The 24,179-nt window shown below is 33.1% G+C and overlaps 3 protein-coding genes across 3 annotated transcripts; all 3 read left to right on the plus strand.

The window, feature by feature from the left end:
* Positions 1–5,679: 5,679 nt before the first annotated feature.
* Positions 5,680–8,179, plus strand: LOC120336957 (uncharacterized). The gene is made up of 5 exons (XM_078119107.1): positions 5,680–5,919; positions 6,043–6,273; positions 6,690–6,812; positions 6,875–7,181; positions 7,656–8,179. The coding sequence occupies exons 1-5, from the start codon at positions 5,877–5,879 to the stop codon at positions 7,981–7,983; spliced, it is 1,032 nt and encodes a 343-aa protein (XP_077975233.1). The 5' UTR covers positions 5,680–5,876; the 3' UTR covers positions 7,984–8,179.
* Positions 8,180–10,857: 2,678 nt separating this feature from the next.
* Positions 10,858–15,996, plus strand: LOC144431252 (uncharacterized). Its single transcript, XM_078119111.1, has 5 exons — positions 10,858–10,900; positions 11,675–11,914; positions 12,271–12,486; positions 13,403–13,685; positions 14,293–15,996. The coding sequence occupies exons 1-5, from the start codon at positions 10,858–10,860 to the stop codon at positions 14,606–14,608; spliced, it is 1,098 nt and encodes a 365-aa protein (XP_077975237.1). The 3' UTR covers positions 14,609–15,996.
* Positions 15,997–18,164: 2,168 nt separating this feature from the next.
* Positions 18,165–21,026, plus strand: LOC144431254 (uncharacterized). The gene is made up of 5 exons (XM_078119115.1): positions 18,165–18,385; positions 18,959–19,197; positions 19,577–19,813; positions 20,291–20,474; positions 20,915–21,026. Exons 2-5 carry the CDS (start codon positions 19,080–19,082, stop codon positions 21,024–21,026), a joined length of 651 nt encoding a protein of 216 aa, XP_077975241.1. The 5' UTR covers positions 18,165–18,385; positions 18,959–19,079.
* The last annotated feature ends 3,153 nt before the right edge of the window (positions 21,027–24,179 follow it).

Here is a 24,179-nt window from a genome sequence, read left to right on the forward strand (position 1 = left end):
GAAAAATCACCAAGTCTGCTATAAAACCTCAGATAGTAAAAATAATATTGGCGCAATAAAAATTGACTGAATATTACCGTAATCTACTAATCTTATATTTATTTTATCGCAACTCGGGACAAATTCGCGTTGCCAGCCTTGTGTAGCATTACCACGAAAAATTTAGATTAGGTAGCCACACGAAATTTTACGCCGAAATTTTTTTTCTAACGGAAAAAAAACTTATATTGTCTAGAGTTCGATTTTCATTATTTTATATTGCCATTTTCAAAAAATTTGCATTGTGGATTCCCCTCTTGTTTGTCTTTAGCATCCCATCTCTAAAGAATGTTTATTAACTATCATCGGATTCCCAATTCTGCGCGGGGTCAAAAATAAATTATTTATTATCGTTGCCGTGGCACAAATTTTTTAGGAAATTTGTGATTTAGGGAGAATTCACACCAACGCAAAGGTTTTACCGCGGCCTAAATAGTACGCCACGGCGACATAAATAATCGTCGATTTTAGCAAAATGCACTCCCACTCGACTTTTCCAGTTGCAGTCCAATAATTTGACAAGGATTGTCTCCGAACCATTGGCTGCGTCTTTGCATGGAATGATAGGTGACCAAAATGCAAACCGCGTGAATGAATGTTTTAGTTAAAGCCGTTAGGTAATTGGCTATTTATTTTGAAAAAAAGGAGGTTAAAGGTTGCATTACTTTGTGAAGACCAAGTCAATCTTTGTGGTGAAGGTTTATTTGTAAGCATGGCGTGTGTTGTGGAAGCAAAGGAGTTTATTTATAGTTCCTCAAAAGCTCAGTTGCTGGTATTTTTATTGTTCCCATTAGCAGATTTTGGATTGCTGGTTTAGGTTATTTGTAATCGACAGAATTCAGCAATACGAAATGTATTTTTTGGATAAATTGCTTCCATACATAGTATTGTTAAGTTTACATCTTTGCAAACCTATAACATAGATAAATACGCCAAATCTTTCAATATGAACGATTCGCATAAAAGTGATTTACTGATCAAAAATAGAATCTGATATTTAGTCTGAAATGCAAATATTACATAAAAGGTCCACACACCGACGAATTAAAAAATTTATAGTTAGCTTATACTTCGAATGTTTTTATTTCCGTCTTGAAATTGCGTGGTTTCCTACGTTGCTTTATTTCTGGCATAGATGCAACAGTCACAAAAATATAATATTATGTTTGTGCTAGCTTTGTACCCGCAACAAACGACGAATGGTGCAGTAATTTGATGTAGGTTGTATTCTCAATTGTTTCAGTTTTTTTGGGTGAATAACTAATTCTTTGGGGTATGGCTCTAATAAATTATTTGGGTCGAATACAGATTAAATCACGCACCATTAGCTGTATGTTTATCAGTCTTGAACAAGCAGTTTTTGATAGTTTTGCATTCAATTAGCATAGTTGTAAAAAATCAACAGTGTCCAATCGCCGTCTCATTCACCATTTCATTTTCTACAGTTTACTTATGAAATGTCAGCTAACGAATCAAGGCATTCTATATTTTGTCTTGAATTCACCTGCGAGAAAAATAATTGCAGGTGTGGCGATGGCTGGCAGACTAGAAAAAGGAAAAGTGTCATCAAACTCACACCTCAAATCAACTTGATATTGAGCATCTACTCAATTTCTTCAACTCGTTGGTTAGTATCTGTGGATTCTAATGTATGTCAAGGATCATACAACTACTGTGGTGAAATCAATTGCACTGTAACTTCTGGAAATTGCATTGTCTGTGTGGATTTTGCCAAAAATGATCGTTGTGAATATTTAAGTGAATCCATCTATCTACGTCATATATTATATTATATACCAACCTGTTGTTAACACATATTTCACCACACAAAATTGATACTTTTGAAGCTGCTGGGTGAAAGGTAAAAAATATTTCTGCATATTTCCAATAGTTTTAAAATCAGTTCTGACAGTAAAATAGCTCGTGAAAACTTGCGCTGGTGATTTAGTATTATATAAGTCTTGTTCACAATGTACCAATCAGTGTGTGGCACTGATTTATAAAGTACTTTTAGAAGTAACTAATTTGATTCCAAAAATGAGCACAGCAGCAGATAAAATTGATCTTGAGTTTCAAAATTTATAATCAATTCTCTTGTAACCATTAAAAATTATTCAGTTATTGCCATTCAAAAGTCAGGTATTGACATTATTTCTTCAGATGTTTTAACATTGTTGATTTAGATCGAGGAGCTGACGAGCTGATAGTGATCGCACTTCTGGTTCTAGCTGCTATTCTTAGACTCATTGTAACAATCGGCGTATTGCTCCTGGACTGGTTCTGCAAAATCGAAAAATGTTGCAATTGTTGTAACAACCCGCACACGCAAACATTCATAATTTTATTGGCGGGTGAGTCCAACTGTTCTCTCTTTTCAACGTTTTTCCAGAATTCTTCTCATCCCACTTTGTATATGATAATTTCCGAACATTACCACTGGTTGATCACTAGCAAATGAAACTTCACTCATTACGCTTCAAATTAGTGTACAAATAATTTTTTGCCGTAAAATGACGCTAAAACCTATTCCCAATTTAATTACATTGAAAGGGGGTATTACTATTAATACCCATTGTTACGCATTCTGGTTTTGATCAATGGCGGCTTTGTCAGCCATGAATCTACATCTTGATATCGAAGATATTTATGTCTTCGTTTACGTTTCCATCTATCCGACAAGTAGTTACGTAAGTCCACGTCCCTGCTTCAGAGGGGTCGCAACAGCGAGTCATATTACTTTGGCTAAATACGCCTCGTAAATGCAAAATTCGTGTTGTATTTTAATTTATTTCAAATTCTAAATATTCAAAACACGAGAAAATTTTTTTTCAAGTCTTTGCTTTCAATATTATTGAAAAATGCATGCAAAAGGATTAAATAAAAATCCACACTAGCGTAATGTGTATGTTGACATATTTCTGTTTATTTAGATGTGATTGATCTTTTGGCTGGCATTATTTACACCGCCTATAACACAAGCTCAAAGCTTGAAGAGTCAATTCCGGGAGAAAGGCTATACGGGAGATTCGGTGCTGCATTCTTATCTACCTGGATTCGAGGTGCCCAGACACCTTCCAAACTAATTATGCTCATGATAAACGCAATAAAACGTAGCGACGATGAAAACAAACAGAATATACAAAATATGCGTACATAACGCATAAACTAATTGAATTATCAAAAATTAACGATAACGGATCAAAATTGAACAAATTAGATTCATTTTTGAAAACCTGTCGCTATTGGAGCATGACTATTTTGTATCTTTCATTAATAATTTGAATTACTTATTACCGGAAGTATTTCAGTTGATTGCATCATAATTTATTTTTATTGTGCCTAAAGTCTCTGCCTCTTGATCGTAATAATATATGACGCGCTATAATTTTTGCAATAATTCAATCTTTTTGCCATCGCCCTCATCTCTTAGTTATAACAATATAACATATGTGAATGTACCGATTTTTCAATCTACCAAGATTAGGCTGCATACTTTAATATTAGTATACATGCGCTATTATGTGCTATTTGCTTCTTCTGCTCTTATTGTCAATGTAATTTATTAGCGGCTATGTTATACATTCAAGCAACATAATATAGATTCAATCGTTAGCCCGCCCATGTCTCCGCTTTACATGGGAGCTTATAACGTTGCTACAAACGCTGAAAAAGTCCGAGCAGTAACAAATGTGCTGTACATTTTGTACAATGTTCAAATACTGCATATATCTATATTTTATAGTTGAATTGTGTTAAATAATTAAATTCCGATTAAGGTAGTAATAAAGTCGGTATCGACTCTGAAATATTATTTTCTTGCAATACAGATTATGTTGATATTCAATAAAGACTGCCATTCGTGATTGATAGTTAATTATACAACAGCTTTTATTAATCGATGAAGAATATATAATGGCTATTTGGTTCATGGAATTTTATGAAATTGTTGATCGTTCAGTTTGTTTACTTCTTGGTGTTTAAGTTTGTCAACATTACGGTATTATTAGGAGAGTTAACAAACTTGGATGGCGATGAGCATGGCTGGTGGCATTGGAAAACCCCTGACAATTGTGAAAGGGGGGAAATTAGATTTGTCTTGTCTTTCCCACGCGGCCTTCATTACACGCTAATACCCTGCATTGCTTCAATTTACCGTTTTGCGTTACATGTATTGCTAGTTTGCTTCCACTCTCACCACTTCAGCAGTTCAACACAAACAAACCGACAACATGGTCGTGAGCCATTACCTATATAAAACAATGAGAAGCAAACACGGAAGCTTGTATTTATCATCTGACCATTGCAGGTTATTTATTGCTAATAAAAAATATAGGTTAAAGCATTTCTAGTTGCATTGAGAAAAGTCGTAAAGTGAATCTGGTAATCTCTGGCTAATACTTTATCCCACGTGAAATCTTTTGATTCAGTTTTATTAAGCACAATTAAAATTTTTACGATTAGATTTATAATTGTTCAAAACTCATTATCAAACTAAATCTAAAAGGCTAATTGTGCAAATATGCATAAGCGCTACAATACGTTGCTTGTGTTTTATGAGATTATACGGCATTCCCTCTTGTATTAGTGGGGTGGTAACTTTGAATTGAAACAAAAAATTTTCTGATAGCTTTTCCACAAAATTTTCAGATTATAAAATCTTTATATAAGTCGTATCATTTGAACGTTCACTCATAGCAAAACTAAAATTTAAAATACATGGCGACATTTGTTCATAGACTATTGCGTCACACATTAATTTAGATACATTACATACATTAAGTTGGTAAAAAGTTTTTAGGAAAACTTTTCCGTCCACAATCTGCATATTAATCTAATAAACCCTGTTTATGAAATATCTTTTCCATTTTTTTCCATAACTTCCAAAGAAGGCCTAATAAGTAGATAACGTGATAACTCGTTCAAAAATCAGCAAAAGGCACAATTCTGTTTTAAATGTGAAATTTATTTGGTACAGAATCCAGAATAATTTTTTAGGAAAAATATTTAGAGTAATAGTAAGTTGGTTACAATAGCAACTATTTTTAAGGTATTTTTGTTGGGTTGAGTCATTTCTCTACTCAGCACAATTTTTTCAGAGACATGAATCGGCAATTATATATATATATTTGGCTTCTGTTAGCCTTGGTTTAAATATAACTGGTTAGTAAGATTCCAACTGTTTGTTACTTTTGGTTTTCCTATATTAAACAATAACATCTTAGGTTGCAAGAAATCCAACAATACTTGTACGAAACTGGGATATCGTGAGTCAATGAAAACTCATACTATTCAAAAAATCTATATTTGGCTTCTGTTACCCTTGGTTTAAATATAACTGGTTAGTAAGAGTCCAAACGTTTGTTACTTTTGCTTTTTCTACATTAAACAATAACATCTTGCGTTGCAAGAAATCCAACAAACTTGTACGAAACAGGATATCGAAGTCCATGAAAACTCATACTATTGAACAAATCGTAAAATATTTCTTCATTTTTTTTCAGTTTCATCTAGAAAAGGCGATTCAATAACTTCAAAACATAAAGTGGTTTCAATAATTTTTCCTGACAGATTTTCATTTTGACCACAATGTATTGATATATCACAAAACACATGCAGTATTTGCATTTGGCAGATATCTTCGTTCAGCGCGAAGACAAAGAAATTTACGTGGATATGTTGTTTTGATACACATAAGTTAGAAGTGATTTCAAGCTTCAAACTAAGCATGCCGATTGCAAGGCGGTATTTAAGCAATTGAGACAAACTAGAACAGTTGAAGACGATAAGAAAAAAATAATTTATTATAGTTGTCTCCAATTCAAAATGAATTAACAAAAATGAATCGAATTTTATTGTTCGTGATTTTATTGCTAAGCTCAAGTAAGTCATTTCTTATGCAATTTTTTTTTTTTATTATTTTCTTGATCAAGCACTAAAACTTAAATACGTCATAACATAAAACAAGTAATTGTAAATTTATTATTTTGTTTATTATTTTCTCAGATACTCTTGAAGGCAGAAAGTGCAAAAGCATTGAAGTAACACAAGATTTAAGCGGGTACGTGGAATCTCCAACAAGTAAAGCAGAATGTTCCTGGGATTGGGTCCATTGTTCCTGGGAGTTTTATTTCCCAACCGATCTTCATCATACCATGTTTCGAATGACTTTCACAACCAATTTTGTACAAACGAAGAGAAATCTTATACGGATGGGTGGTGGTTCTACGCCAAGCTGTAAGTATAAGTTATGACAGAGAATTTTATTATACATAAAATGTTGTAATGAATACCTAGAGTAGCCTACTCGAACTGAAAAAGTTTTTTCCTTTTCTCCCAAAAAAAAATTTTTTTTTGTGTATTTCTGAATATTGTCCTATTATAGTATTCATTGAGTCATCAATTTTCTCGTATTAGAATTTGTGAAATTGCATGACTGTACTTTTTACGTGCTGAAGTTTTATATTTTTAATTCAACATTGCTTCTGATTGTGCTACAAATAAACGTTTTGGAAAGATAAACACGTTGCTTCTGGCGACTATACACATATATATATTTATTTAAGCAATTCACGAGGGACAAGCAGTACACGATCTGATAGGGTTAGAGTTATTTGTATTACTATGTTGTGCTTGTCTTTTATAACATATAGGTTGTTGGACAAACTATTACGTCAATTTTAAATCTGCCAACGACGACATATGTTGGATAACGTACAACTCAAATCTATGCTTGGACAGAATCAAGCAATCAGGATGCGAAACCAGAGATTGGGGCATCAATGTTAATCATACAATGGTTTTGCTTGTATTTGAAATTAAATCTTATTCATTTCAGGAAACAGAATAGAATCCCCGGAAACTACATCGCAACCTACAACCTATCAATCACTACAACCTACAACGCATTCAAAACCAACAACAACAGTCGCTGAAACTACTAGAAATATAAAAACACCATTCAGTCATTATGGTATAACAAACACAGTCAATGAGCCTTCAATTTCTTCGCAAGCAATCGAGGATTATCAGGACGATCCCATTACGATGTCTCCCCAAACAATGGGAATGATTATTGGGATGGTTGTTCTAGCATTCATCCTACAAATTACAGCATGCAAAGCATATTTTTATTGGAAAAATAGGTGAGCTCGGAGTTGCTATTTTCCTATTTATATATTTTTCTCATATTTCTCGTTGTGCAATGAATAGTTTTCATTTTCCCTTTCTTGGAACATAAGTTATTCAACTAATATTTTTCAATTATAGATTTATATATGTTTGAAATTAGAATCAAAGTTTTCAGATATTTTTTTCAAAAAAAAAAATTACAATCCGCGACTTCTTTTTCACGAGTCACAGTTGGAAAAAATATTAATAGTTTACAGATGGGTTATTCTCACGCACAGGGTCAAAATATCCATCTTACTGATCAAACGTACGATATCAATTCAAAATGAACACCAAAATAACTTAGATCCAGATAAGTGATTATAAAACAAATTTTATTTACAATGAAAAATTTTTTCTTTGGTTTTATACAAGATTATACCATCGCATACGTTTCTTCACATTGACTCATAACTATCATTAATTAAATAAAAAAAATTAATCTTCAGAAATCGTCGAACACAAGAGGAAGAGAATCAGATCAATGCTGTGAACCGCCCGTTACCAGATCCGCCTTCAGATCCTTTGTACGAAGAAGTGAAGAATCCACTGCTTAGAACTGAAGCTGGACCAACACCGCAAATCACGATACCAATGAATAACGCGCGATATATTGCGCACACCGATGTTAACACGTCACGTCCAAAGAATAACCAGGCATCGTCACAACCTGCCATGGCATCATCGAGTCAGGGTGATTATGAGGTCTCGTTTGTAACCGCGCCCGAATCCGAATACATTCCTATGAAAAGTGTACAATTTCGTTCTGCTTTCTAGAATAACCCGATTGGATGATTTGAATCGGAAATGTGTTGTATAGATTATATTTGTTCTTTATATTGAAGGAGGCCCTCAAGTGAAATTATATTCCGCGTGCTAAGCGAGTCCGACTGAAATATTTCAATCGGGAATATGTTAACCTATCTTTTTTTTGTTGACGAGGACAAAGTGAGAAAGCACTACTTTATTCAAATCACACATACGTCCCAAGGACTGTGACATAGACGGCAATTTTTTATGTCATCTCTTGGAAACAGTCGATTTTTTTTCAAATCTATATAAGATTCATGCACGAGAAATAAATCTTATTATTTTTAAAATTAATAATCAAATTTTCAAATTCGGCATCATAAGGATTGGAAGTTATGATTCTGGTATATCTGTCTTAAATTAATATTAATATTTTTATATGAATATTCGGAATAAAACAGCAGAATAATTTTATTCTTGATTTATATTATTGTATTAGTAAGATAATTAGTGTTTTATATCTTATTGAATAATTTTTAGGATTTCTCATTGTTTGTCGATGACAGCGCTTCCGACTGTTTTACAATTTGACAACCAAATGTGACGGTGTCCGTATACCATTTTAATCAATACTGTGTTGCAACTAGTTTTTATGGAATTTTAAAGTAAGATTGGTCGAGTTCAGGTTACAGTCTGTCGTTACATCTTGGTAAACAATAGATGGGGATTTACACTACAGCAGGGGTCGTATTACAGTTTATTCATTCACATGCAATAAAATTATTCGGTCACTTTTAACAGTACTGTTTTTTTTTTGAAGCGTTGTATCCTGGTTTTAGACGAGCATTGTTTTCTATTTTAAAACGTGAAATCTCTTGATATTATTTCAAATGTTAATGAACAGATTTTTTTCTACAACAATAATACCATTGACACCACCCAAATAAATATAACTTCATTCAATTTTTTTTTTGCATTCATCTGCTCATAATTAAAGTATTGAATTTATTTATACTTTAGCTCTGTTTCCGGATTCTGTGATTAAAAATTAGAACGCGCAATTCTCATTTATGTAATCCGAACACTAGTGCGTTTTACACCGTTTTCCAAACGCATGGGATTTTTGTTATACCACTTTTATTTATTATTTTATCAGTCACGTTCATTGTATATATTGAATATTATTAATGTTTTCTTATTCGCTCCATTTCAATTATATATCTGTTCCAGTCACAGCATTGATGAGAAATATTATGTTTGAGTGAGGTAGTGGTTGGACACTGGCGCAATTTCATAAAACTCAAATAAAATGAATACAATTTTAAATACATAAAATGTTTGACTCAGAAAAAATAAAATATAAAATTTTAACATTCATGCATTCATTTTTATTTTTATTTCACCGGAGTATGTGTATCGTGTAGGGTAGAGTGGAGTCACTAGCAGAAATTTTATACAGGATCTCATGAAAACCGTCGCATATTCTTAAACTTAAATTCGACAGATAAAAGAGTTAGGGATTTTATATTATTCAAAGTCATTTAATAATATTGAAATTCTGAAATGAATGAACATTAATGAACAGAAGCTTCGAGTCCTATATATATATTTAAAAATATTCTCGCATAAAGTATAAGATAAAAGTAGCAATAACATTTGAAAATTATTTATTTTATCATTGTGTGTATTGTTGTTGTACTTGTGTTTATATTTTGAATAAAACTACTTTGAATAACTTTACTATCGATTAGTATTCTATGTCATATGGGTAATTCTTGGCGTATCTTGTATTGAAATTTAAATCTCTAGCCATATCAGTGATCCAACCTGCATTAATAAATGATGCGCGACTCTTTTCACCCCGAAATCTAGACTTTTGCTTCTATTTACATTCTGTATTCATTTAGGGTACTTCATGTATGGTTGAAAAATAAACTATTGGTTATTGAATAATGTTTCGTCGAATAGTAACTATCAGACATTTTTGCTCTAGCCATAAATGTATCTGTGCAATAAAGTGAAATATTTATTATTTTATGCCTTTATAATTTACTCTTTCAAATTTAGCAGTCGGATTATATTCGGAGGTGAGGTATAATGAAAATGTAGGTTCAGTAATAATTCGTCTAAAAATCAGCATATTGAGCAAAGAGCTCGATTTTGATTCAGCGATTCGTAATTTAAAATAACTTTGATACAGATTCTGTGATAATTCTTTTGCGGTGTATTCATGATTTTTTTACGGATAATATTCAGAGTATTCAAACCATGACTAGGATAATATTTCACTTCAGACAAAAAATTAAAATTATCAATGTTCACAGCATTGCGGTTGTATTGAGTCTTACTTATAGCAGATGAGTCAAAGCAGTGAATCTGCATGCATATCTATATAGGGCGCTCGTTAGCTTTGGTTTAAATATAGCCTGCTATTAAAAGAATAAAACTTCGATGCCTTGGGTTTTCCTACTTTGAACAACTACATCTTACATTGCAAAAAATCCAACAATACCTGGACGAAACCTGGATATCGTGAGTCATTGGAAATGTATACTATTTAAAATATCGTAAAATATTTCTCAATTTTACTAGTTTCAGATGAATAAGGGCGATCCAATAACCTCATTATATCAAGTAGTTTCAAGGAGTTTTTCTGACGTACATTGAAACATCACAAAACTCTTGCAGTATTTGCATTTGACAGATATCTTCATTCAGCGAAGACAAAGAATTTTATGTAAAAATGTTGTTTTAATACATATACGTTGAAAGTGATTGTTTCAAATTTAGAAACTTCAATCAGTGTTTTCCGATTGCAACGCGGTATTTAAGCACTTGTGACAAATAAACAGTGAAAAGTACTTTGAAAACAGTTTCTTCAACTTAGGATATTTAACAAAAATGAATCGAATTTTCTTACTCGTAATTTTATTGATAAGCACAAGTAAGTCATTTCCTATGCTGTTTTTTTTTTCATAGTTTTCTTGATCAAGCCCTAAAACGTAAATACGTTCCATAACATTGAACAGTAGTAGAAAACGAAGAGAAAACAAACTAGTAGAAAACAAAGGTAACATTACGACTAAATCAAATGACCATCCTGATTGGTTACAATTTCAAGCTGAATTTTAAAATTTGATAATAATAAGAGCTTCAAATGAGATCTTTGAAGGTCGAAGAGGAGAAGGGTTCCATGTGAACAGCAGTTGAACATGGGTCAGTCGGCCCTGAGGAACAAGCGAACGCAGTTCGACGGGGGGCGTTGCTCGTTTTTGCCCCCGGTGTCCGAAAGGGAATCTGGTTAATATTCCCGAGCCTCGACACGGAGATTGGCGCTTCGGCGCCCGGTGCGGCGACGCAACCGAACTCGGAGACGCTGGGGTGGGTGCCGGGAAGAGTTCTCTTTTCTTGGTAAGGAACGCAGGTCCTGGAATCGGTTCGCCCGGAGATGGGGCTGGCAGCTACGTAAAGCACCGGAAAATCTACAATCTGATAACTTTTTTAGAATGATATAAATGACTTCAATATATAAATCTGAACAATCCATGATCGATATAATCAGAAATTTTTCATTGAGTATATCCCAACTTCTGATTGTCTGCTTGCATATTGTTCACTACTTTTTGACCGAAGAAGTATTTTAAAACAAGAATTTTTATTGTCTGGATCTTTAACAAAATTTATAAAATAAAACATAATAATTCCTCTTCACTCACAGTGGTTTCATCTTTGAACGGCAAGAAGTGTTTAGAATATCCCGATGTCATATATGATCTGAGCGGGCGAGTTGAATCTCCAACGAATGATAAAGATTGTCTGGAGAGTGACATGTATTGTTCATGGAAATTTTATTTCCCAACTGATCTACATCATACTATGTTTCGAATGACTTTCACAACCAATTTTGTTCAAAGTGAGAGAAATCTTGTACGGATGGGTGGTGGGGATACACCAAGCTGTAAGTCTGACAGATATTTTTATATACATTAAACAACTGAAAAAATTCTTCTTTACATGAAAATTTTTGCGCGTGTCTTATTATTGTTTTATTATAGTATTCACAATGTCCAACTTTGATATATCAGAACCTGTAATATTGCATATCTTTTTCACGTGCGGAAGTTTTATATTTTAACACTGTTTCTGAATATGTACCAAATAATACGTTTTTGGGAAGCAATACAAGTTTATTAGGAATACTTCACAAATATTTCAGAACTTAAATACAAGGCACAAGTTACTTGTACAGGGTATAGTAAAAAGTGATAAAGTGATATGTATTTCAATGTTATGCTTGTCTTTTATAACGTTAAGGTTGTTGGAGAAGTGATTACATCAATTTTAAATCAGTCAACGACGAAATATGTTGGATAACGTACAACTCTGATCTCTGCTTGGACAGAATCAAACAATCAGGATGCGAGACAAGAGATTGGGGCTTCAATGTTACTCGTACAATGGTTTTATACATATGCGAACCAGCAAAAGCCCAATTCAACTTGAGCTACGAATATTTCGATTGCATAACAGGTATTATTTCTCTCATATAATTTAAATAGGCGACGTCGTTAAACCCCTGTGATACCATTCGTTATATTGCATTGTTGTTTACGTTTTCTCGTTGTTTTAATTTTTTTCAAACTAGTGACTTTCGAATATCTTGCTGTATAACACAGAACTGTCAGAACTTTGTTTCTAAATTGCTCGAATATGTTTGATATTTTTTTCCTAAATCTCTGAAGATAGTTTATATATGGCAAATTCAAATAAATATCGTCACCTCATATATTGCCGATTCGTACTGATATAAAAAAGATCTATAGTACAGTGATTCTCAAATAGTAGGTCGCGCCCCACACGGGAGACCTTTACAATTTTTGAGAAGGCGTGAAGCAAATTAATGATAAAAATATTTGTTAGATTTTATTTTGCCCGCCTTATTATAGATATTTACATGTCTTTATTGTTTAAGGATTGCGATTACATCCACGTATTTTTCGAATGAAACATACTTTCGCCTTACTATATGTTATTTGTAGCTTATTGTTATCTAGTTATTTTAAGGTGAAGAGCGAGACTTCACAAATTTTAATTAGAGATCGAAGCATAAAAATTTTGAGTCTAGTAGGTGGTGTTTGAATCAAGCATTTTGAATCAATGTGCCACTAAATATGCTTGTTATATCGATCGCTTTTTTTGAGAGGAGGAACGAGGAACTTATCCTTTGTCTATGCTTTTGTGACAGTTCAACCATATGTATATTATGCAAGAATGCTGTGGCTAGAGTGAAAATAACTATCCTAATACCGTTATTAATATTTGGACATAAAGTCAGAAGAAACGTTACAGAAATATATATATTTGTGTTGGTGTGCAGTAAGTCACTTGAATCACAAAAGAAGGTGGCCTGTTGCTTTTATTCAAAATATAATCCTATTCATTTTAGGAAACACAATAGAATCCCCGGAAACTACATCGCAACCCACAACCTATCCACCACTAACAACAACAGTCGCTGAAACTGCTGAAAATATAAAAACACCATCCAGTCATTATGGTATAACAAACACAGTCACTGAGCCTTCAATTTCATCGCAAGCAACCGACGATTGCAAAAACGATCCCATGACGATTTCTCCTCAAACAATCGGAATGATTATCGGGATGATCGTTATGGCATTCATCCTACAAATTACAGCATTCAAAGCATATTTTTATTGGAAAAATAGGTGAGCTTGGAGTTGAGTTTTTAATTATCGATCTTTAGATCGTGGTTAAATCTGCTTCAAATTTTGCATGTGCATTTATTATAATTAGCGAATTATTAATTAATTAGTGATGGGACACGCAGTGTCACTATAGAGTCCTAAATCGAAACCGCAGTTTCGATCGATAAGTCTTCGGTCTCCGACCGATATTTTTCCGAGTTTTTTCATATTTCTCGATTTGCAATAACTAGTTTTCATTTTTCCTCTCTTGGAACATAAATTATACAACTAATATTTTTTTAAATACATATGTTTGAAATTAGTATCAAAGCTTTTTGATATTTATTCCGGAAAAAATGAATATCCGGAACTCTTCACGAGTCACCGTCGGGTAATATTATTAATTAGCTTTCTCATGCACAATGTCAGAAAATATACTTTACTGAGAAAACAAACTGTAACAAAATAAATTGAATAACAAAATAAGCTATAACCATATATGTGATCTTAAGTCAAATATTATTCAAAATAAAAGTTTTATTCTATGGCTCTATAGAATACTTTAAGATTTCTTAAATTTCTTCAAATTTGATTTACAATTAAATTTGAATACATTTTTAACCTCCAGAAATCGGTCACAAGAACGACAACATCAGATCAATACTCGTGCTATGAACAGCCCCTTACCAGTTCCAACGCCAACTCCTTTGTATGAAGAAGTGAATAATCCACTACCCGTGACTGAAGTTGAAGCAACATCGCAAATCATGATACCAATAGATAACGCGGGATATTTGTCTGCCATTAATGTTAATACGTCACGTACAAGGAATACCCAGGCATCCCCACAAGCTGTGATGGCATCATCAAGTCAAGGTGAATATGAAGTCGCGTATGTAAATGCGCCCGAATCTGATTATATTACTCCAGAAACTTTGCCCTAAAATACGATTTTGTTCTGTATTCTAAAACAGACGAACTGCTAATATTTGTATCGGAAATACATTGTATAGACTATTTTTGACCTTAGTAAGATGGCGGCCCTGATGTGAAATTTCGTTCTGATTCTTGAACGATTTCGACTGAAAATATTTGAAAAAGAAATATGTTAACTAGACTATTTATATAGCCTCATGGAGATGGAGCATCGGACTTTTCACTATTAAATCAAAGGACGATAAACAAATTTTATTTTACGTTCTCCATTATGCTCTTAGAACTTTGGTTCTTGAGGCGGTGTCAGCGGTCGCTTAGATGTCACAAAGCAACTTTAGGGAGAGCACAAAGAAATTTTGACTTTGACACAGTAAAACATGAATTGCAAGAATAATTTTCCAATGCTTGTTTCCTAGTGTGTCTCTCTTTGATACGTTACTCGGTATTAAAACAAAATTTCAAAACATAATGGAAACGAAACATGATATGAAAGTTGTACTTTCCCAAACAAAACTCAAAATGGATGACTTTGTGAAATACAAGCAATTGCACTTTCCACTTTGAACTGCACCGATGACATGCTTTGAATGAATGCTTGATATCAAGCGTTGCTTTGCTGCTTGACTTTAATTCTTCAGTGGACCGCGAGTCATCAAAAAATTGTACGGTGACCGTTATGCATATTTTTTCAAAAAGTTTGAGTACTAATGTTTTAGAAAGGCAATCAATTAACGCCAACCACAATATCTAACTTCACTTTTTTCGATTTTTTTGTAAGTAATACGCGTTTTGGATTTATTATACTTTAGATCTATGTTCTGAGATGAAGTGCTTTAAAGCATAGTGCCATATTTCACTCACGCCCACGTGAACAACAGTGTGACTTCCAAATTAAACTTTAAAAAAAGGAGATATTTTATAAATATTTTTATCTATTGCATTTTGTTAAATTAAATCCTATTTCATTTACAAATCGGCTCCATGTAGGCCTTGTTTATAAATATTAGGTTTTGATAAGGAGTCCTGCGGGATGTTTTATGTGTTCTTATGAAAACCGGCAAATGTTCACAAACCCAAATTAGACAGTTACAAAACTAAGAGGAGTATATTAGTTTCATGAACTTCTTCTGATAAACGATTTGATTAACAATGCGACAGTGCCCTCATACTTTCCTAATTTTAAGCAATAATGTGGGCCAAGCAAATGTAAAATGCAACTAGTTTTTAATTAATAAAATCTGTTATTGCTTTATCAAGTAATCATCGGGTATTGTTCGGTACGGTCTATCGTTACATCGTTACAACAGTGGATGTCAGTGTCTCTATGTCAATGGTCGTAGAACGGTTTATTCATTCAAATGCAAGATATGAAATTGCGAGACAATTTTCTGATTACGTTTACAGGACCGTTGCGTTTGAATAGTCATATCCTGGTTTACACTATAGCATTGTTTTGCCTTCTTGCAGCGTAGAATAATGAAGTGGCCATGAACAGAAGATGTTCGTTTACGTTCCTTTACCAAAAATTTGTCCGATAGTTAAACTGCCCATTAACACCAATCAAATATATCTAACTTCAACTTGTTTTTTATCATTTTATCTGTTTCTTATGTAAGTAATGGATTTCATTCAATTTTCACTCCATGTCCAAAGATGAAGTTCTTAATGTATATATTAAGTTTTATTAATGTTTTCTCATTCGTCTCATTTCAATTTCATATTGGATTGATTAGAAATAATATGTTTGAGTAAGGTAGGTCGGGGTCACGGGTGGCAATATTTTATGTAATTTCATGAAAATAAAATAAAATGAATACAATTATATACATATTCATGTTTAACCTAAAATAAAAATGATAATATTCTTAACATCCATGCATCTATTGAGTTTTTATTAACTTCTAGTCAAACACGTTATATCATTTCTCTATTTCTTACATGTGATCTCATGAATATCGTCGAATATTCTGAATCTTAAATAAGATCTATATGAGAGTAAGGGATTTTATAGTTATCAGAGTTACACATTGTGCTTTGTAATGATCGGAAATCCTCTATATCTGTCTTAGTATAATCTCGTATAAACAAGGGTAGTAATGACATTTGAAACTTATTTAGAACCTTTGTAAATTATTTTTGATGTTTCTTATTGTCGTACTTGTATAAATATTTGGAATAAAACTGTATAACAGTTTTACTTTTGATTGATATCTTATGTTATCGGGCAATTTTTCAGTAGCGTCAGCGTCATGTTGGTAAACGATTTTACAGACAATATATGAAGAGTTAAACTAGGTCGATCGCCGCAGTACAGGTTTCTCATTCACATTCAAAATTTAAAATGCCAGAAAACTTTCCGAATTTTTTTTTATAGAACTTGCAATTTTCGGATCGTCATATTATGGCTTCACGTTGCAGCATTGTTTGTCGTTTCGCCACGTAAGATGGGATTACCCTTGTGTAAAATGACATGCAAATGAACTTTGAGGTCCTGATATATATATACTTCTGGAGGTCCTGATATTCTATGTTTCGGAAAGAAGTTCTATGTGCTAGACTAGACTCTCGAGGCTTTATTTACATAATAATTTTGAAACAAGTTTTTTTTCTCTATTCGATCCTCTCCCATGGTATGGATCACTAATACTATAGATATCCACTGAGTTCCTCCATAAATGAAACAATTGATATGAATTACCTCTGCGGTCAAATTTTAGTTTCAAAGATTAAAATAAAGCTAAGAAGCCAGGGGGTTGGACAATTTTTCCAAGCAGAATACTCGTTCCGAATATGACCGTTTTGAAAGATGTGGAACTCGTCCACAAATTTCACAAATGTTATATTGCATAATGTCCATAGGAGAAGAATACCTATGTTTTGTCGTGTAGTTTAAATTAAACTTTATTGTTCCAGCTATATCTGTGATCTAACTTGCAATGCAAAAAAGTTAAAATATATATGATTTCAACGCTTTTTGCACTTGTCTTAAAATGGCTGTCAATCAATTTTTTTTTTATTTTTTTTTGGGGGGGGGGGGGGGGTCAATAAAAACTGTAGATGCAGTAATAAATCGTTCGAAAATCAGCAGTTCCTGCAAATCGCACGATTTCGATTTGGCGATTCGTAATTTTAAATAACTTTAATGCAGATTCCAGGAGAATCACGATTTACGTCCTTCCTAGAGCAAAAGAGTCAAAGTAATGAATCAGCATTCATATTTATATTTGGCGTCTATTAGCCTTAGTTTAAATACTGCCTGCAAGTACGTGATCAAAATTTTGTTGCCTTGGGTTTTCCTATTTTAAACAATCACATCTTACATTGCAAAAAAATCCAAAAAATGTTCGGACAAAACGGGATATCGTGAGTCATTGAAAATTTATACTATTTGAAAAATTGTAAAATATTGCTCAGTTCTATTAATTTCAGATGAATAAAAGCGTTCCAATAACTCGATAACATGAAGTAGTTTCAATGAGTTTTCATAACATTTTTTTTTTGACCACAATGCATTGATATATCACAGAGCGCTTGTAGTGTTTGCATTTGGCAGAAGCGAAGTCATGGAATTTTACGTGAAATGGTGTTTTGATACACATACGTTGAAGGTGGTTGATCTAAATTTAAAAATTTCAAGCAGTGTTTTCCGATTGCATTGCTACAGCACTTGAAAAATAACTAGAATTGTGGAAAGTATTTTCTTCTTAAGTTTTGTTTCCTCAATTCAGGATATTTAACAAAAATGAATCGAATTTTATTGTTCGGAGTTATACTGCTGAGTACAAGTAAGTTATGAGTTATGTTTTTTTTTTTTTTCTATTCAATAAGATCGTTTAGGATTTATTTGTGTGTCGCAGAGGAAAAATATTGAGACTACCTGGTTATGGACATTCGTCGACTGGTTTGCACAGGAATTCGTAAAACGAGAAAAAAAAACTCGCCTATATACCTGACACTTGTTATGCGATGATTCTGGTGTGTTGTTTCGAATAAATAATTCGGAAAATCGACATAAATTTATTAAGATCAGATGAATGGATGTCTGCAATCAAATAACAATTAAAAAAAATTTCGTTCAGTATAATATAGCGATATCGAGATTCTTGGATTTCATACACTGTTGCCGGTTTTTAAGGGGAAAAGAAGACGAATTAAAAAAGACTAAATTTTATTGATAAAAAAAAATATTTAAGCCTCAACGTCAATAAGTTTTCGAAATTTTTCTGATTATTTCCCAACTTTTGATTATCTGTTTGTTTATTGTAAACTATTTTTATTTTAAAACAAGGTTTTTTATATTTTCTAAATCTTGAACAAAATCTATGAATTGTAACAAACTAATTCTTATTCAATCACAGTTGTTTCATCTTTGAACGGCAAGAAGTGTTCAGAATATATCGATATCAGAGATGATCTAAGCGGGCGAGTGGAGTCTCCAACGAATTATGAAGAATGTCAGGAGAGTGAAATGTATTGTTCATGGAAGTTTTTTTCCCAACTTATCTACATCATACCATGTTCCGAAGGACTTTCACAACCAATTTTGTACAAACAGAGAAAAATCTTATACAGATGAGTGGTGGGTTTCAACCAAGATGTAAGTATAAGTGATGACAGATAATTTTGAACTGTAGTAATGAATACTTAGAGAACTCCAACTGATAAAGTTTCTTTTTTTCATCCAAATTTTCGTGTGTTTGATTTTCGTCCTGTTGTAGTATTTATTAAGTCCAACTTTGTTATATCAGATCCAGTGAAATTGCATGCTATACTTTTCACGTGCTGAAGTTATATATATTTTAACATTGCTTCTGAATATGTTCCAAATATTCCGTTTGTGGGAGGTCATACAAGTGGCAACTGAGAATACTTCACTTATATTTTAGTAACTAAAATTTGCGAGGCATAAATTGTACACTGTTTTATAGTTATATAGTTATTCGTAATAATATGTTATGCTTGTCTTTTATACAAAGGTTTAGGTTGTTCGAGAAACGATTACATCAATTTTAAATCAGTCAAAGACGAAATATGTTGGGTAACGTACAACTCTGATCTCTGCTTTGGCAGAATCATGCTATCAGGATGCAATGTAAGACCACTGGAGTCCACACGTCACACGTCACAAGTCACAACCACGTCAGTTTTATACATATGCAAACCATCAAAAGCCCAATTTAACTTGAGCTACGAATATATCCATTGCATAACGGGTAATATTTTATATTGAGCAGATATGTTTAATAATTTTGCTGAAATGTCTGGGGATAGTTTCTACGACGAATTTAAAAACAAAAACTGATTTTATTTGATATAAAAGATCTAGTAGGTGGTGTTCGAATTAATCACTTTGAATCAAATTAACTGAAGATAATAAGAAAAAATATGACCTGTACGGTTATAGTTGGATGTGCTTAAAAATCAATGTACCACCAAATATGATTGTTATATCGATCGGTTTCTGCGAGACTAACTAATTATCCTTCTGCTATGCCATTTGTGTCGGTGGATCCATATGCGTATAATGCAAGAGTGTGGTAGCTAAAGAGAAGATAACTATCTTAATTGATTCAACAATTGCTGCACACAATGTTAGATAAATATACTTGTGTTGGTGTGCAGTGAGACTCTTGGATCACACAGTGGCGTGCCTGTTGCTATTCAGAATAATAATATCTCATTCACTTCAGGAAACAGAATAGAATCCCCGGAAACTACAACGCAACCTACAAACTATGAACCAATCGCTGAGCATTCCAAAGACGATCTCATATCGCTTTCCCCTCAAGCAATTGGTATAATCATCGGAGCGATTGTTCTGACATTTGTTCTGCAAATTATAACATGCAAAGCATATTTTTATTGGAAAAATAGGTGAGTTTGGGAATTTCAATTTCAATATTTTTTTCCCAAATTTCTCGTTACAATAATTAGTTTTTATTGTTCCTCTCCTGGAACACAAGTTATTCAATTAATATTTTTTTTTAAATATAAATATGTTTGAAATTAGGATCAAAGCTTCCTGATATTTATTTAAAAAACGAAATTATAATCTGGGCGGGTTGCGTAAAATATTTAATAGCTTACCAATTAGATTTCCCTCATGCACATGCCAAAATATCCATCTTACTGATCAAACGTACAATGAAAAATTAAAATGAACAACAAAATAAGTTAGACACAGATAAGTGATCGTGAAACAAATATTATTCTAAATTAAAATTTTATTTTATTGTTTATAAAAGACTCTAAGATTGCTGACTTTTTTCACATTGACACGTAAATAATATTGAATCTATTTTTTTATTCTTCAGAAATCGTCGAGCACAAGAGGGAGAGAATCAGATCAATACTCGTGTTGTGAACCGCCCGTTACCAGATCCGCCTTCATATGTCATAGACGGCAATTTTTATGTCATCTCCTAAAAACCGCAGATTTTTTTTAAACCCAAATAAGATTCACGCGAGAGTAAGAAGTCCTATTATTTTAAAAATTATTTATCAAAATTTCAGATTCGGCAGAAGTCTGATTCTGGTATATCTGTCTTAGATTATTATTATCGTTCTTGTATAAATATTCGGAATGAAACTCCAGAATAATTTTATTCTTGATTTATCTTATGGTATTAGTAAGCTATTACTTATCGATTTTATTCGGTAAGTATGTTGATAGGTATTTGTCTGTCTATTTGTTTGTCTGTTTGTTTGTCTGTTAGATGCACGCGATATCTCACGAAAGCGAGATTGAATCTGCTCCAGATTTTGCATGTGCCATCATCTTATGTCGTACCAGAAGCCTATCGATTTTGGATGAATTATGTCGTATAATTAGTGAGTTATTAATTAATTAGTGATGGGACACAAGGTGTCACTATGGAGAAAGAGCGCTGTTTTGGGGGATCCCCTAACAGTGATAAAGAGATCTTGATTTTTACAAAGCGAGAGATTTTCGAGACGCGCTGAATGTGTGTGTGAGTGTGCGATCCGCAAGTTTTCACGCTAGTGATTAAGAGCGAAGAATACACACCGCTATATCGTATCTCGTGATTAATCTATAAGCTCTCTTGTAACTTTGACGTCGTCGCGATGCGCAAGTTTCCTTCGAGAAATTTTCCACTCTATTGAGTCAGAGCGAAGGATACACGCAGTGGCGTGCCCAGAGGGGGCGGAAGGGGCAGCAGCCCCGGGCAGCACGTAGTAGGGGGCAGCAAAACCAAGCTGTGGAGTTGGCGTTATTGAACATGTTTTTATGTAATTAGAAGCTGATATTATGTGTTCAGTTTTGTATGACTGACTGTGGTGATGGTGAGTTAACCATGGATGTTTTCACGACCAGTGACCCCAGGAAAATTCTTCCTATCTTATTTTACATATGCAGCATTTGTGGTGCTTATTTCAAGGGTGGTTTCGCGATTTATTCCCTTATACTAGTGATGTTTCAAACAATCATTTTAATTCAAAATATTCAACCCTGGTATTTGAAAGTACCAGTAGAAAATTTTAGCCCTGTCTATCACAGCTATTTTTAAACTAATTTTTGATTACTGCAATTAAAATATATGAGAAGACAGTATAATCATCGGGTTCCATTATCTTTGCACCATCTTTGCGTTTTCAATTGTACGTTGGTGCAAATGTACGTGGGTGCAAACTGCAAATGTACATGAGTGCAAACATCCATGGATGCATATGTCCGTGGGTGCAAACTGCAAATGTACATAAGACTAAACGTCCATGGGTGCGAATGTCCGTGGGTGCAAATGTCTGCGGTTGCAAATGTACTGGTTGCAGAAGTGCATGGCTTCTAATGTCCGCGAGTGCGATCTATATGCGTGTGGTAAAATCTATGGTTGGAAATGTATGGTTGCAAATGTTCTGGGTGCAATTTACGGGTGCAAATGTGCTGCCATCAAATCAATGACTTATTTAATTCGTTCTGAAATTTCCAAAACACAACCCAAAAGCTAAGAAATAGCATGCGAAAACGAAGCAATGTTAAAACCATGACAAAAAATCCGACGTTACGTCGCTTTTCCGAAGAGGGACACAATTTTCTCTTATATAATCGCAACACTAGCGCGTTTTAACACCGTCTTCCAAACGCATGAGATTTTGATATATCAATTTATCAGTTGTAGCATTCAATAAATTTGTTATTTTTACAAACTTAAATATAATTTTTGAATTAATTTATTTGATTACGGTTTCGGTAAGGAAGAACGTTGAAGCCGGTAATTTTTCATGTGGATTCTGAAAACCGTCGATTTCCTTAAACCTAAATAATTTGGAAATAATAAAAATATAATATTGTTCAATTAACAAATGTTTAACATATGAGAAAACAATTTAACATCCACGCATTTCTATTTTATTTTCTTATTTTTTTTTTGTTAAACATGTTATTTCTCTCTGATTTCTTATTTTTTTCATAACAAAAAATGTGCCCGATAAATCGAAATAACTGTTCATTAACACCAAACAAATTTATATAACCCCAGCCAATTTTTTTTTTGTCTTTATTGCATTTTATCTGTCTATAATTGTAAGTATTGGTTTTTAATCAACTTTTAACATGCCCTGTGACGTAGCTATCGAAGCATTGTTGGACCGCTTACCTTTCTTTCAAAATAATCCGACCTTATGTGCATTATCCAGACCGCTTTCTAAAAGAATGACATTCAAAAATACTATATGCCATATATATTGTATATTGAGTTCAATTAATTTTTATTATTCGTCTTATTTCATTTTTATATCGGTTTCATGCGCCGCATTGATTAGAAATGTTATGTTTGACTAAGATAGGGCGGGGACACTGCTGGCGGAGAAAGAGTCATTATTTATGTAACTTCACGAAAACCGTGGAATTTTCTGAAACTCAAACAAAGCTGGATGCAATGAGAGATATATGAGTGTTTAACAAGAAATATAAAAGTAATAAACTTCTCAACACTCATGCATTTATTAAGTTTTTGCCAAACATGTTATTTTATTTAATGCATTCACCGCAGTATATCTTGTTTGGGTATGGTAGAGTCGGGTCACTAGCATCAATTTTTTACGTGATCTCTTGAAAACCGTCAAATATTCTTGTACCTAAATAATATTGATACAGGAGTAAAGAGATTTAGAATTTTCAAAGTTACAAGTTGTGCTTTGTAATGATTGGAAATCCGATATATCTGTAACCGAATATTCTCGTGTAAAAAGAAGTAGCAATGACATTTAAAAAATATTTTGTTTTGCCAATGTGTGCATTTGTGTTAAGGTTTTTTATTGTCCTAATTGTAAAATTATTCGGAATAAAACTGCTGAATAACTTTACTTTTGATTGTTACTAGTTGTTATTGGGTAATTCTTCAATAGCGTCATATTTTGCGTTGTTTGTTGAGGATGCGGTCTCGTAAATCAAGGGCGTACGTAACACGGGAGGGTAACTTAATAAGTATAAAATGAGATATCCATTAGTACTGGGGCGACATAGAAATAAATGAGAAAAGGAATATTCTCAGATCGAGTTTTTGTTAGTGAACAAGCAAGTTCAACTAGAATTGCATAGGCATATGATCAAGTGCTCAT

The sequence above is a fragment of the Styela clava genome, chromosome 2 (genome assembly GCF_964204865.1).
Source record: "Styela clava chromosome 2, kaStyClav1.hap1.2, whole genome shotgun sequence".
NCBI lineage: Eukaryota > Metazoa > Chordata > Ascidiacea > Stolidobranchia > Styelidae > Styela > Styela clava.